The 15,490-nt window shown below is 36.5% G+C and overlaps 1 protein-coding gene across 3 annotated transcripts in view; it reads right to left on the bottom strand.

The window, feature by feature from the left end:
• Positions 1–15,490, bottom strand: part of cabin1 (calcineurin binding protein 1) — a 130,611-nt gene that overhangs the window by 12,166 nt on the left and 102,955 nt on the right. For all 3 annotated transcript variants that reach the window (XM_084087299.1, XM_084087301.1, XM_084087300.1), the window contains one exon: positions 11,565–11,639. In XM_084087299.1, the coding sequence (XP_083943425.1) occupies positions 11,565–11,639 (75 nt within the window). The remainder of the gene's footprint in view (positions 1–11,564; positions 11,640–15,490) is intronic.

Raw genomic sequence — 15,490 nt, 5'->3', positions numbered from 1 at the left:
TACATGCGCACAAATCCTCTCATTATAACAAACAAACCAGACACGATGTAAATAAAGATTCATTGTGAAGTTTAGTCAGATTCACTGATTAAAACGGGAGTTTTCGCACTCAGTGAGTTTGCACTGAACGGACTGAGCTTCAGTGATTATAAATGAAGTGCTCTTTACTCACTGCCTGTCTGTGTCATTTCATTCGCAATTTGAAGAAAAGTTTTTGTTTCATGAGGCTTTGCGACTTTTCCTACAATATATACTTCCCGCTTCAGTATGAAAAGTGACAAAAATAGACAAAAAAATTTGTTATAAAGCTATTTGATATTCTCTAATAATAAATTCAAATGAATAAAGTGAGAAAAAACTATGTTAGGGAGTGGAAATGGCTAATGAGAAAAGTACTCTGCTGTCATCTACAGGTTATAGTGGTAATTTTGTCTCTTTTTTTTATTTTAAAATGAAAATAACTAAGTTTTACAAATTCAGAAAATCTTTGAAGGATGAACAAAAAATATTTTTAGTCATCACATTAAAAATAACATTTCAACTGGATAATATTCAGACTTTTGAGCTTTAAGTACTGGAAAAAAGTTGTGTGTGAAGTACTTGAAAGCCCTTAATCCTTATAACAGTGGTCTATAACGGTCTAATTTGCTTTGGTTATGATCAAAACTAACACACACTTGTCATCACATTGAGGAAGTCAAACTTTATGACGTCATCAGAGTTCACCTTTTGTTTTTACCTTGGCTTTTGGTGAAATGACACCACTGATTCTCACAGTCAATTACACAAAAGTCGTCATAAATAAGCATTATTAAGCAAATACAATTAAGCAAGCAGCACTTTAACTCTTAGAACTGGTATAACAGCAATATAGCTACTAAAACATCAATCAATAAGCAGGAAACACACTTGTTGAGCAAATATCCATGCGACAAACTTAATCATCCAATCAGCTGCATCTGTGAGGCCTACCTGTGATCGAGTGTCTCGTTTTGCCCTGCCAAAAACCCTTCATCAAGATGGACGATTCAGTAGACGCACAGCAGAAAAAGCATGTGAACAGGCAAACAAACTAAACAGCTCTGTGTGTGTGCGCGCGTGTGTGTCTTGAGAGAAGCACTCAGGGACAAGCTCACCTCACGGCTCCACAAACAAACTACACGACAACAGAACCAGCTGTTGCCATAGCAACAGATCCAAACCGCAGCCAATAGCTGATCAAACGTCCACGCACTTTGCTCTCTCTCTGAAGAGTTGGATGGGTGCGGATCACGTCTTTTTGGTTTTGTGCACTAATGTTCAGTGAAAGCTTCCCGTAGGAAGGGAGGAAACTGCAGCTTATGATAAAAGAGAGAACTCGATGTTGATTGCATATGTAAAACTAAAACTATTCTTGATTCAAAATATTGTTCCTTTTTTTTTTTTTTTTTTTTTACATATTCTTTGTAGTTTCTCACTGCCTGTAGGATAGGGAGTTACAGGTGGTTGCCAAGGCGTTGCTATGAAGTTTCTGAGATTTTTTTTTTTTTTTGAACAAGTTGTTCCATAGTCCCAAGTCAAAAGAGCCCACACTCAAATCACTGAAATCTCTATCCTTAAATGTAAAGGCATGGCCACATTAGCAAAACTTTTGGGAAATTTCACATGTGCAAAAACAAACAAACTTGAATCCGATGCAAAATCCACATGGGGAAATTTCCGCAATACACAAAATTTCAGATAGCGTGGATTCCTAATGAGATACATCAATGACTAGTGTATATATATATGAAGATTGTGCACTTGTCTAGAGTGAATTAGCACCCACCCACATTTTCAGCAGTGTTTCAACACTTCCTGAAGTGTTGTTTTTTTTTCCATTAATTTCTTCCATAGTGATTTAAACAAAAGTCTTTGTTAAAGCGTTAAAGCGTGTTAAAGGCCATGAACTAAGCCAAGCTACGAGGTGAATCACAACACCACAAACTTTGATTTGAAGCAAAGTAGTTTTTGAAAATTAGACAAAAAAACAAAGGCACAAGACTGTGTACATAACAGCTTTAGTGAGGGAAAGAACTACAATCCCATGAACAGCATAATCAAATTAAAAACAATAAAGAAATATAAAACTACTCCGCGTTTTTGAAAAAAGTCAGCGCCAGAATTTTTGATCATGTTCACAAAATGTTCATGGCCGCTGGAATATTTTGTTGTATGAATATCTGAATATGCAGTATATCCAAAGAAAGAACAGACCCTTTGCTTTTACACAAAAACCCCTGTTTTATTCTAGTTTAATGCATTCTTTTTTTATCAACACTTACATGTGGGTAAGTTTAATAAAAAAGTAACATTTTGAGCACATAACTGAAAAAAAATCATGTTTTTATCAAAGACTACATCCAGATGGGATTCAGAACGATGATCAAAACACAGATGGAGTAGATCGAGTCCATCAACACCCCTAAAGCTTCAGTCCAATAACTCAACATTTCATTCAGTAATGTTAGGCATTTTTGATTTATATGCCGTTTAATGTTTGATGATCGCGATCATACCATCAATTAGCAACCTCGCAGCTCACAGCAGGTCCGTCTTTAAAGGTTTACAAGTTATTGTAAATAAATAAATAAATAATTACCAATGGGGAAAATGAATGAGATTTTACTTCTGGAACCTGACCGTTGCACTTCTTTATTACTATTACACCAAACAGAGGCGTCCATAACTCATTTACAGTCTTTATTTCCAAGCTGACTTCGTTTTTGAGGCTTGAGGTTAAGATTATACTATGAGGGAAAGGACTCTCTCAAATGAGAAGTCTGTGAGATGTTCACAGAGATAACCAGAAAAACACAGTTTCATCTCTCAACCACAATAATATCTGACCGTTTGTCAACACAGGAACATGTATCTGTCCTCAACCTGCACGTTTTGACCACTAGGGGGCCAAATGGTCACACTAAAGCAGAGGCTCGTCTTGAAGCGGTGCTAATGGAGAGAGGTGAAGAAATGAAGGACTACACCACAGAAGGTGTTTAATTTAACTGAGGACTTGAGTTACACGTGTAAAGTTACGCTGCGTGGAGCGCTGGCACAATCCTGTAACTATGGAAACAGTGTGTTATAACACACACGCAGCACAACCATGTGTTCGGCCATGTGCCCTTATGAGGGTGTGTGTGCTTAAATATGGGTTAACCTCTTAGCGTACTGCGAATTAGACAACAAAGTGATATGCCAATGAGGCTTTGTGTCAGTTTTGATTTTATCAAACAGAAATGTGAGCGTGACCTGCAATTTGCATAAGAGGCTGAATTTCATAATTGCAAGTAAACAGACTGTTTCGTTGAGAAAGTCAATGGCTGATACAGTAATTATGGTTCACTCAGAAACACGCACGGCCAGTTATCAGCCAGCTGGTAAATATTAGTTTCATACACTCAACAACACTCATTTTTTTCCACTTTGCATTTAGCAAGCATTCATTTTGGGTGTCCCGCCAAAAGATGGCGCCGCTAACTCGTGCAGTGCTGTCAGAAGCTATATCATGACATGCATGTATTTTAAAAGCATTTGAAAATACAGCAATTTCCCCCCCTCAGATTTACGTCATTCACGAGGGTAATGCACATGGGTATGAATACGTATAACATCCCGGAATAGTGACGCTTGCCTTATAATAAACATCACGAATTGAAATCATAGTTACCATGGTAAATGTTTGCAAGGGCCATTAGCATTCATATGTTGTTGTTCACAGTGATGTTTTTTATTCCCATGCACAGGATAAAACACTTTCACATGTGCCTGTGAAAAAAAGAGCCAGTCCTCGCATGCGAGTTTGCAATAGTGAAATATATTTGCTCTATGTTGGCTTTCTTCTGAACTCTAATAGCACCAGAATGACTCAAACTACAACAAACAAAACCATTCATAACCCCTCAGAACAGCAGCAGCTCTTCCTGTAGCCTTAAATCTCACTCAGTTCACCTGCAGATGGAGAGAGAGAGCGAGCGAGTGAGCATTAGACGGCACAAAGAGACAGAAACCCACTGACAGGAAGTTAATGAACTCCAAACATGTTAATGGACCTTCAGCAATTACAGCAATTGAGGAATTACAGAGGCTTAAATGTTTCACATGAACTTCAGGAGCGACTGGCTGTGTGTCAAGGGGGTCATGATGTTCTGGTGGGTAGTTTCAGCCTCAGACGTCACGGACCGTTGGATAATCAGGGCTTCAGACTGCGACCAAATGGACACATTTTGCGACCTTTTTGCTTGCCGGTGCGAGTACATTTTGTTGGAGGTCGCACTGGTGCAAACGCCACGTTGCCCAACTGATATGAGCCGCCATTTCTGTTGCATGTGAAAAACACCAAATGGCAAACCAAATGAAAGCGGAACGTAACCGAGCTTACCTCTGATACACTCTAAAAAAAATGCTACATACATTTGGGTCAAATATGGATAAACCCAGCCGTTGGGTTATTAAAAAATTTAACCCAATGGCTGAGTTTGTCCATATTTGACCCAAAATTGGGTTGAAACAACCCAGCATTTTTTTTAGAGTGTATAAACAACAGGTATCAGATCAAATAGAGTTGATGTGGAAAATCAGGAGAAACTGTGTCATGAACGAACAAGTTATATACGGCTTTTCAATCCACAAATCACCAACATTCACCATGGATTTAATGTAGTAACGCTGACTGTAACCATGGTATTGTGGCAGAACTATTTGAAAGTTTTTACATTTTTCATTTCAGGTTTCGTACAACCTTTTCAGAGTGAAATTCAAGCACTTTTCAAGAGCTTCACACTTTTTCCAGCACTTTAAAGCTCTAAATATTATCCAGTTTAAATGTTTTTTTTTTTTTTAAAGTGATAACCAAAAATAAAACAAATATTTTAAAATTAAAAAAAGGTTTTTAAAAGTTAATAAAATTGTATCTGCATCCAATAAATCGCAATAAGCTTTGTGCTTTGTTACTTTTGATATGAAATAAAGTCCCAGCTTTCAAATTCTGTCTATTTTATCACAAAATTCAAACAATAAATAACGTTTTGGCGCTTTTTGATGTGGCGCGAGAGATCACTGTAGCGCCCGAGTTCAAGTGAAGCAGAGCGCGAGTGAACGCCATCAGTTCCTTTCTCTTTACTACGTTACAGAACGAAATGAACATGATTATCAAAAAATATGTTGAAATATACAGTCCAACTTACCAAAATCCATATCACGTCTCTCATGTAATCGCTCAATCAGTGTTTCAACGGCAGAAAGACGTCAATAAAACAGACGTCACGTAACTCAGAAAAGCCATTCCTTGACCGTTAACTTGATAGTCAGCAAGAGCGCACTCGCCACCAAGTGGACAGGGGTGAGAATTACAGTTACAAGTTGCAATACATCACTCTCAGTGTAATCTGTCAAAATGACGGACGGCTTTCAGATTTTTCCGTCACTGCTACAAAAATTTCGCCAATGATGGAAAATTTTCGGTTAACGCGACCTCTAGTGTGAAGTTTACAGCACCTTTGTTTCAGTAAACTTGCACGATGTTTGTTATTATAGGGACATCAACTTTGCATTTTTCACTCCCATAAACATGATGATGAAAACGAATTGCAATTGGTTGATTTACATGTCAGTCTCTCGCCTCTGGGCGATCCTTGGTCAATGAAAGCTGTGAAGGAGTCCAGACCTTCTGCATTCATCCCCAACGGTAACACTTTACTTGAAGGGGTGTGCATAAGACTGACATGACACCTTCATAATCATGACATGGCAGATGTCATAAATATGAAGGCGGTCTTATGCATGTTTATGACAACTGTCATTAAGTGTCATTCGCTCAATTATGACATTTTTAATGCAAATATGACATTGTTTGAGATGTCTTTGTTATGACAACTTGACATAAACCAATACATCATAACCTGTCAGTGTCTTTGTCATGACAACTTGACATTACCAAGACAACATAAATTGTCATAAACAATGACATAGCAGATTAATTATCAAACTTAAGAAACCACTTAGCTTTATGGGTTAACATTTCATTAAACTGTCAGGTGGTTGGTTTTGACATTGGCTGTCATGAAGCCATTATAACTGTGTCATGAATGTTTTTCTTGACCTCAACTACAGTGGTACAAATTTAATTTGTCATTAAAATGTTATAATGGCCTCATGACAGCCAATGTCAAAACCAACCACATGACAGTTTAATGAAATGTTAACCCATAAAGCTAAGTGGTTTCTTAAGTTTGATAATTAATCTGCTATGTCATTGTTTATGACATATTTATGACAGGTTGTGTTGTCTTAGTAAAGTCAAGTTGCCATAAAGACATCTCACACAATGTCATATTTGCATTAAAAATGTCATAATTGAGCGAATGACACTTAATGACATTTGTCATAAACATGCATAAAACCTCCTTCATATTCATGACGTGTGTCATGTCATGATTATGACGGTGTCATGTCAGTCTTATGCACACCCCTTCAAGTAAAGCGTTACCGTATAATCATGCATATGTATTAGGGCTGGACCCGAATATTCGTTCGGTGGGTTGGTATTCGATTTTAAAATTTGACATTCGAATATTCTTTTTTTTTCTGCACACCTGGCATCCAGCTCGCCTTGTTCTGTAGTTTATTAAAAGTTTATTAGTTCTGAACATGTCGCGTCTCGCGCGTCTATCTATATTGCACCAAATGCGACACTGCACTCCCGTCGATTGGATGAACAGTTCTCGAAATAATCAAAATGCAAACGGACAGACAGACACATAGAGAATACTGCCTTTATTAGACAGAAGAATATATTCAGCCCCCTCTCTCCGAAGCTTCGAATATTCGATGTTCATTACTACCGAAGCTTCGAAGCTCAAAAAATGGTATTCGGACCAGCCCTAATATGTATATAGTTATTTATACTAAATATATTAGTTTCACCTTTTAATTTGAATTACTGAAATACTCAAACTTTTGCACGATATTCAAATATTTCGAGGTTCACCTGTAAATGAATGAGGGCAGATGATGTGAAGCTACAAAACTGATAAAAAGCCCCACAGAAATAGTCCACACAACTGCACTAAACTACACGGCGACTGACTTAGCAGACATTAATTTATGACGTTTGGTGTGTCAAACATGTCTTGACAAGCCATATTTGAATATACACTACCCCATGATGTGGTTCGGTTAAAATTTCGACTCAAATTTCACATAGACTTATCGTATGACTTCAGAACACATTCAATATAGTACAAAAGCTGTACGGATTACTACTATGGTGCTTTTTGTCATTTTTGGAGCTCCATTCACTTTAATAGATTACTGTGGCAAAAATCTAATTTTGTTTTTCAGACAGAGAGTCATATGAGTTCGGAACGACATGAGTGTGAGTCAATGACGACAGAATCTTGAGCTCTGGGGGAAAATCCCTGTAATAAATGTACAGCAAGTCACTTTAGATAAGACTGTTATCAGTAAAAAAGAGCCTCAAACTGGATACAGAGAAACCCTTTGAAAACACACACACAGGTGAGGTATGATCACACAGTGACTGATTGCATGGCTGTGTCTGAATTCAGTCATGTTTCATTTGTCTGGTAGTCTTGAGCAGGTTTGGTGCTCTGCGGTATATAACACACACAGAAGCTTTTCTGATGCGCACCCCAACCCACTCACTCTCTCTCTCTCTCAAACCAAAGCATGAACCCACGCTTCCCACCGACAGGCGCGTGTTCCTGTCTGACTGACTGCTTCAGAGAGCCGTGACTCCCGAGGTAAACAACAAAGAGAGAAGACCCGCTGAATAAACAAACCGCCTCAGACAGTCTGAGGAAAGAGGATGAGTTCAGATTTAGCCTCGCTTTACTAATGCTGTGAGCAGGGCACGATGGACAGACCAGCAGAGTAACTGTCCTCGACCTGTTTTGAGCCAGTGGTTCAGTTAGTGACTGATAATCTGAGGCGATTCAGTGAGAAAGTCCGTTCTCAGACTGATTCAGACCAGTAACTCCTTTATTTAATTCTTAAATTGATCTGTTTTCTGACTGGCATCTCACAATGGTGTCATTATGATGCATATTAAACAGTTTTCATCTCAACCCAACAGAGCTTTATTATAATAAAAGCTTAAAAAAAATAAATCAAAAAAAAAAAAAAAATAAATAATAATAATAATAATAATAATAATAATAATAATAATTATATATATATATATATATATATATATATATATATATATATATATATATATATATATATATATATATATATATATATATATATATATATAAGTGCTGGAAAAAAATTAATCGCATCCAAAATAAAAGTTTGTGTTTGCATAATATATGTGTGTGTACTGTGCATAATTATTTTGTATATATAAATACACACATAAGCATGTATTTATTTAAGATTTTTATTTATTTATATATAAATTATTTATATTTATATATAATATAAATTATGTATAAATGTATATACAGTATATACATGCAAATATTTCTTAAATAAATACATGCTTATGTGTGTATCTATATATACAAAATAATTATACACAGTACACACACATATATTATGCAAACACAAACTTTTATTTTGGATGCGATTAATCGCGATTAATTTTTTCCCAGCACTAATATATATATATATAACTATATATATATAGTTTGGGAGTAAAACTAAACCATAATCACCATTTATATATACACTACCATTAAAAAGTTTGGGGTCAGTAAGATTTTTTTTTTTTTAAAGAAATTAATACTTTTATTCAGCAAGGATGCATTAAATTAATCAAAATTGACATTTATAATATTACAAACGTTTCTGATTTCAAATAAATGTTCTTTTAAAATCTCTTTCAACTAATTAAAGAAAATTTGTTTCCAAAAAAAATATGAAGCAGCACAACTGTTTTCAACATTGATGATAATCAGAAATAGTTCTTGAGCAGCAAATCAGCATATTAGAATGATTTCTGAAGGATCATGTGATTTTTAAATTGTAATAACATTTCACTATATTACTGTTTTTACTGCATTTTTGATCAAATAAATGCAGTCACGGTGAGTAGAAACAATGACACGCCTTACAGTTTTACTCCCAAAACGTTACGTTTTGTATGTTTTAATATTTAATAAACAATATTTTTTGAGAAATATGTGTCAAATATATTTTTAAACAGTGAGAAATACATGTCTCAGAATATCAGTGTCAGAGAATATGAAACTTTTTTGAGAGATTCTGTAATTTGTGAGCTAAAAAAAATTATCTGGCTCTTAAATGTCATTTTAGCAGTCATCGGCTCACTTGTTTTTTATTCTGGATCCCTGCGATACATTTTTTGTTGTGGTATTCAATGTTTCTCTTTAAATCACATACAACTCACAGGCTCAAAACACAGAAAATGATACAGGGACTGTGTTTACAGTGCAGTGCAGGAAACACTGGCGAGAAAAGACCGATTACAGTTTTGTACCGGGCATTCAAATAGGAAATAGCCCTGACATTATCTAACAACATTCGCCTGATCATATCGATGCACATAAACAAAACAGCAGCGCTATAGAGTGTGATGGAGTAATACACACTAATGGTGGACCAACATGATCGACCTGTCGCTTATCAGACAGAAAACAATGTAGTAATGGTGTATTAGAGCAAAGTAAGCAGCGAAGAAGATGAAGAGAGACAGCGATGTGAAATGAAAGCGATTGAATCGGGGGATGAGGAGGGGAGAGAGATGAGTGGGTGAGAGATGGTGAGAGATGGAGAGAGAGAGAGAGAGAGAGAGAGAGAGAGAGAGAGAGAGAGAGAGAGACAGAGAGAGAGAGAGAGAGAGAGATGAGACACACACCAGGGGCTCTTATACGTTTTGCTCAAGCTAGTTTCAGTGCACTAATGAATGGCTAATGAAAAGAGAGAACGCTCCTCTTATACAGGAGCGAACGAGAGCTGGACATCAGTGTGTGTCTCTGAATCAAACCCAGTCAAACATCGAGCCCTCTCACACACTCTGGGTGTGTTTGGAATGGCATACACTCATGAAAATGTACCATGGTAAACTCGGTTTCTGCCAAAACACCACAGCTGCTGTTACCCCAGTCAAACTGTGCCGACATTCACTACCGGGGTCGGGAAGTTTGCCATGTTTTGTACTTGTCGTGCTGCATTCATTTAATCTAAAATACAGTAAAAACTGAATTTGTAAAATGTTTTTTATTTATTTATTATAACACATTTAAAAATGTAATGTATTCCTGTCAAGGCCAAGCTGAATTTCATTCCTGCATTATTGAACAGTTGTGTGGCTTCATATTCAGAGCAAGAAGTGCTACATTGTATCTCAGGGTTTTCTTTGATGAACAGAATGTTCTAAAGAACGGCATTTATTTAAAATCTTTTGTAACACTGTAAATGTCCTTTACTGTCACTTTGATCAATTCAATGCAACCTTGCTGAATAAAAAAAGTATTCTGTCCTCAAACCTTTTCTTCATACCCTGCAGAGCTGGACAGAGATGACATGCGGTGAACACTTGACAGGGTGATGAATCAACTGAAGAATTAAGATATATTTTAACATCTTTTTGAGACTAATTAGAAAATCATTAATTAAAAAAATGAATGTCCTCAGGAAGAATTAAAACTGAAAGATTTTACTGAACCAATCCATTATTAACCAACAGAAACCTGGACGTGGAAAGGTTTGATTTTAAAATATATTATGAATGCATAGATTAAAAAGAATAGATTAATTTGTATATTAAAAGAATAATATTAAAATAGGAATATACAGAATATATTACTATTTTAATTTAATGTATTAAACATTCATATAATAATAATAATAATAATAATATACAATTAACATTAATATTATATGAATACAAAGGCTAATAAATAAATAAAAATAGTGTCCATAATTTAATGTTTTGTGCCTCAAGAATCACTACAAACCGTGTCAACAATGATGCGTTCAGCTATCTGACTATCTGTTTATTTTGCATAATGCATACATTTTTAAAATAGTAGATAGTATTTAGTATGTAGTGAATATGCAGTAATCAGTGTGTTAATAATCTTTCCCAAACACAGCCTCTCTCTCTCTCTCTCTCTCTCACTCACTCACCTCACCTACTCACTCACTCACTCACTCACTCACTCACTCACTCACTCACTCACTCACTCACTCACTCACTCACTCACTCACTCACTCACTCACTCACTCACTCACTCACTCTGAGCTGCTCAACAAAAGTTTTCATTATTTGAACAGCGAGAGGAAATGAGGGATACTAGCAAACAGTGCATAATTAATGCATGTAATAAATGTCTCAGAAAGACAGAGATGTGTGAGTGTGAGTGTGTGTGTGTGGGAGAGGAGAGAAAGAGAAGCAGAAATGGGTAACACTATATCCAAATGTGCAAACTTCCAGCGAGCCGGCTGTGTTTCCAATGGAGTGAGCAGAGGAGGGAAAATTGGATTTGCATTCCAGCGGGAAAAGCAGGAGTGTGTGTTATTTCCTGGAATGAGACAGAGAGTGTGTGTCCTACCTGTCTTTGTGCCGACGTTGCCATTTGAATCTGGCAGAACTTCACAGCTTGATCCAGTGCTACATCCTCATCCACCTTCAGACACACAGAAACACGAGAAATAACATCAACATTAGCATTCATCACAACCAAATCAAACGTGAAGGTTTGCAATGCTGTATCATGTCATGTTTACCGTCATTACCGTTTTACAAACCATAGACACTTTTGTTGAACTCGGAAAAATGATTTGCATTCTCTGAATTTTATATAAAGTTAACTGTAAAAGCGGTCATTTGAGTATAGTCATTGTTAACTTTGCACTTTCTTTGTTCTTCAAGAATGTGCAAACGAAAGAATAAGTGATTTAATGTAGTTTATACTGTCATATAAACACCAAAGGTGCGCACGGATCCATTTTATGGCATTATAAGCATCGGCATAGAAATGAATCATTTCCGAGTCTGATGATAGAGTTCAGAGACGGATTATCTTGTCATCTTGTAATTATGGTACTTCGGTCTCACTATGAATAAAAGAGTTTCAGAATACAAGAGTGGAAATACAATGAAAACAGGAACTCTGTTGCTCTTAAACGAACACGTTCACAACACAGAACTCCCACTTCCGCACTTTAACATATGACTGCCCACGTTCACAAATAAACGCACATTCAGTACCGTGACAGAGGTGTAGTTACTCATTTCATGCACTCAGAGTGTAGTGAATCATTCAGCGAGGTCATTCACGGTAAAAGAGTCCTAAAACGTCCAGTTCAGGACAGAAATCACAACTATTACAATCCATTACAACTCAATTACGACTGTTTTGGTGCACGTGACACTCCATTACAGGGGTTAATTCACACGTTTCCAAACACAAATGAAGATATTTTGGTAACACTTTACAATAAGGTTTCATTAGTTTAACTACAGTAGAACTGACAATGAACAACACTTATAGAGCATTTATTAATCTTAATGTTAATCTTAACATTACTAATATCAAAAGCTGTATGTTAACGTGAACTGTGAACTAAAATGGCCATTTTTATTAACTGACATTAGCAAATGTAATAAATGCTGTAAAAATATATTGCTCATTATTAGTTCATGTTTACTAATGTAATAACTAATGCTAATAAATGAGACATTGTATGTGTTACTGATATTTTTAATGAAACCTGAGAGATTTCTGTCCCTCTATTGAATGTTGACACTTCAAACTCAAAGTAATAATAAATAAAAACTTTATTTTTTATTTTGGCTTAAAACATTGCGATAGTATCATATCGTGAGTTCAGTAGGCCACATCATTTTGTATCAAATCGTGACATGAGTGTGTATTGTTACACCCCTACTATCAGCAAATACTAAGTACAAATACTTGGTACCTTAAGGGAGACACCCCAGGTGAATAGGATTTATTTTTAAACTAATAGATATCAGCATGAAACTTCCCCAGTTGATTACTGACATTAAGACAAATATCTTTTGTATTACAAGTTTTTAGAATATTTATGTTTAAATATGAAAATTAGGTAGTATCTCATTGAATATGCGCTAATTTACATATATTTCCAGAAGAGAAATCTGAACATTGGATAAAGCCAGATTCAAAATTCTTGTTTCATTTTGCTGACATATTACAGTCAAAGGTTTTTACAGAGGGGATTTTGGATATCTCTTTTTATCACTCCATTAATCAGAATAAACTGTAAACAGCCATAAAAAAATAAATTTTCACCAGTTTTTAGGTATAAAATGTTGTATAAATCAGAATCTGAATGATATATGAACAAACCCTTCGGTAAAAACCTTAGATAGGAATACAACTGGAAAGTTTGGTGTGTGTAAGTGCTGCTGAAGTGGAGATTTCTGGCTCAGAGTATGAGAAAAAACCCATTTTGAGAAAACGGCCTTTAAAATTGACATCAGCCAATGAGATTTCGCTTTTAGAGTTAAATGCCCCATTGTACTTTCACGATTGGTTGCTGATAAAAAAGGAAATGTCCATATTTGGATCCGACAGCATTGTACAGGAGAGATATGTTAGGGTGCAGACAGCGATCGTGGAGCAGCATGTTGATTTACATCGCCAACTTTTGTTGAATTTAGGAGAAATCTACAGACGCAAATAGATAAAGTGTAAATGTGTAAAATAAAAACCTAAATGTGTATTTTGGACTTTTTTCCCCCCACAAGTCTGAAAGAAGACATGTTATTGAAGACAGAGCCCAAAATCTCAAAATTGACCAGTGAAAAAAAAAGAAGTTTCTCCCCTTAAGCACTAAAAGAAGAGCTCGACTCGCTCTAAAAAGAGTGTAAAAGAACATTTCACTGAATTTTGAGAGCAAACATGAAGCCAACCCAGACCGTCCTCCAGAAAACAAACGCTCACTAGCCAGTTTGTGTGTGTGTGTGTGTGTGTGTGTGCGTGTGTGTGTGTGTGTGTGTGTGTGTGTGTGTGTGTGTGTGTGTGTGTGTGTGTGTGTGTGTGTGTGTGTGTGTGTGTGTGTGTGAAAGCTGCCAGAAAAGCTCTCAGAAATCAGTTGATGATTTCTGGCAGAAGAGACCCACGCTAATGAAGGACCATAATCAGACCATCTACAAATATGGAATAAAAGTCAGTGTACACACACACACACACACGGGCCGAGGTCCCAAGAGGATGCAGAAGGAACAAATAATCTGTACCACAGCTATGATACGCCAAAATGTGCAGATGGCGTTATGGTGTCCTGAAAATGAGCAAGTCAAAACAAAGTTCTGTCTGAACTTACACAAATAAAGTAAATATTCTAGTTCAGAGTGGTATAAACAAAAGCAACCAGCAGAATGCTTCAGAAGACTTGTAATATAGCACACAAGTCATATGGAGTACTTTTTTCTCATTTCGAACCCAGAGTCACTTTCGTGGAAAAGGGCAGTCAAGATCAGGGCTCTGAACTGGTTCAAGTAACGAAACATAAACAAAGTAAATCAAATTTAATCATACTGAACAGAAACGCTTGTTTGAAATGACCATTAACCGGTTAATAAAGTTATTTTATCGATCTGTTTAATATTTTAATTTCGCGAGGTCAACCACTCGAATGAATTCAAATAGTACGGCCCATAGAAATCCAATCTCCTCAGTCCTCCGAAGATCCCCAAAAAAAGTCTGTTGGTGCTTCATTGACTACTTCGCTCAGAGAACCTGTCAATCACAGCTGTCAATCATGACGTCACACCACCGTTTTTATAGCATCAAATAACTAACTAAAAACAAACTTATTTAAAAAAAAAAACACTTGAATTTACATCAGCGTGATAAAAACTACAGCAAATGACAGAAACCACCTTTGGAAAAAAGATATTTGAAGTGTAATTAAATTGTTTAGTTGGTCCCAAGTCCCGTTGAATAACACGGGGAGGCGGGGCTTATGACCTATACTAGGACCAGTCACCGGGGGGCGATCGAGACCTTTTGGCTTCACTTTTCAGGGCTTGTGCGGCACGCTTGGTACGGCCTATGCTAATGTGACGTTGACGCATCCAATGCAAGTGAAATGCCAACGCTCAGTTGTCAAGTCATCATAGGGAACGTTAAGTCAATGTCAGGAGTTTTTCCCGGGGATATCTCGCAACCGTTTAGGTACTCTGATGAACGGCAGGTAATATCCAGCGTGGTGTGTTTTGAAACCAGCGAAAATTGTAGTGTTAGTGTCGAACCGCTACTATGCAATGTTAGTATTGTGGCTTTATGTATGCTCAGACACTTGTGTGTGTCATTATTATATTATTGGCATTTTCCATTTCCAATTCTTCATTTATGTGGACGCTCAGTCGTTTAATGCATTTGTACGGTGTCCCAGTCGTGCACAACACAATGAAATTTAAAAAGCAAACATAAGTTCACAACACAACAAAAATAAGCCACAACACAGCGGAAATGAGTCACAACAC

Source organism: Abramis brama (assembly GCF_963993115.1).
Source record: "Abramis brama genome assembly, chromosome: 16".
Lineage (NCBI taxonomy): Eukaryota > Metazoa > Chordata > Actinopteri > Cypriniformes > Leuciscidae > Abramis > Abramis brama.
This window is presented reverse-complemented; position numbering and strand designations above follow the sequence as displayed.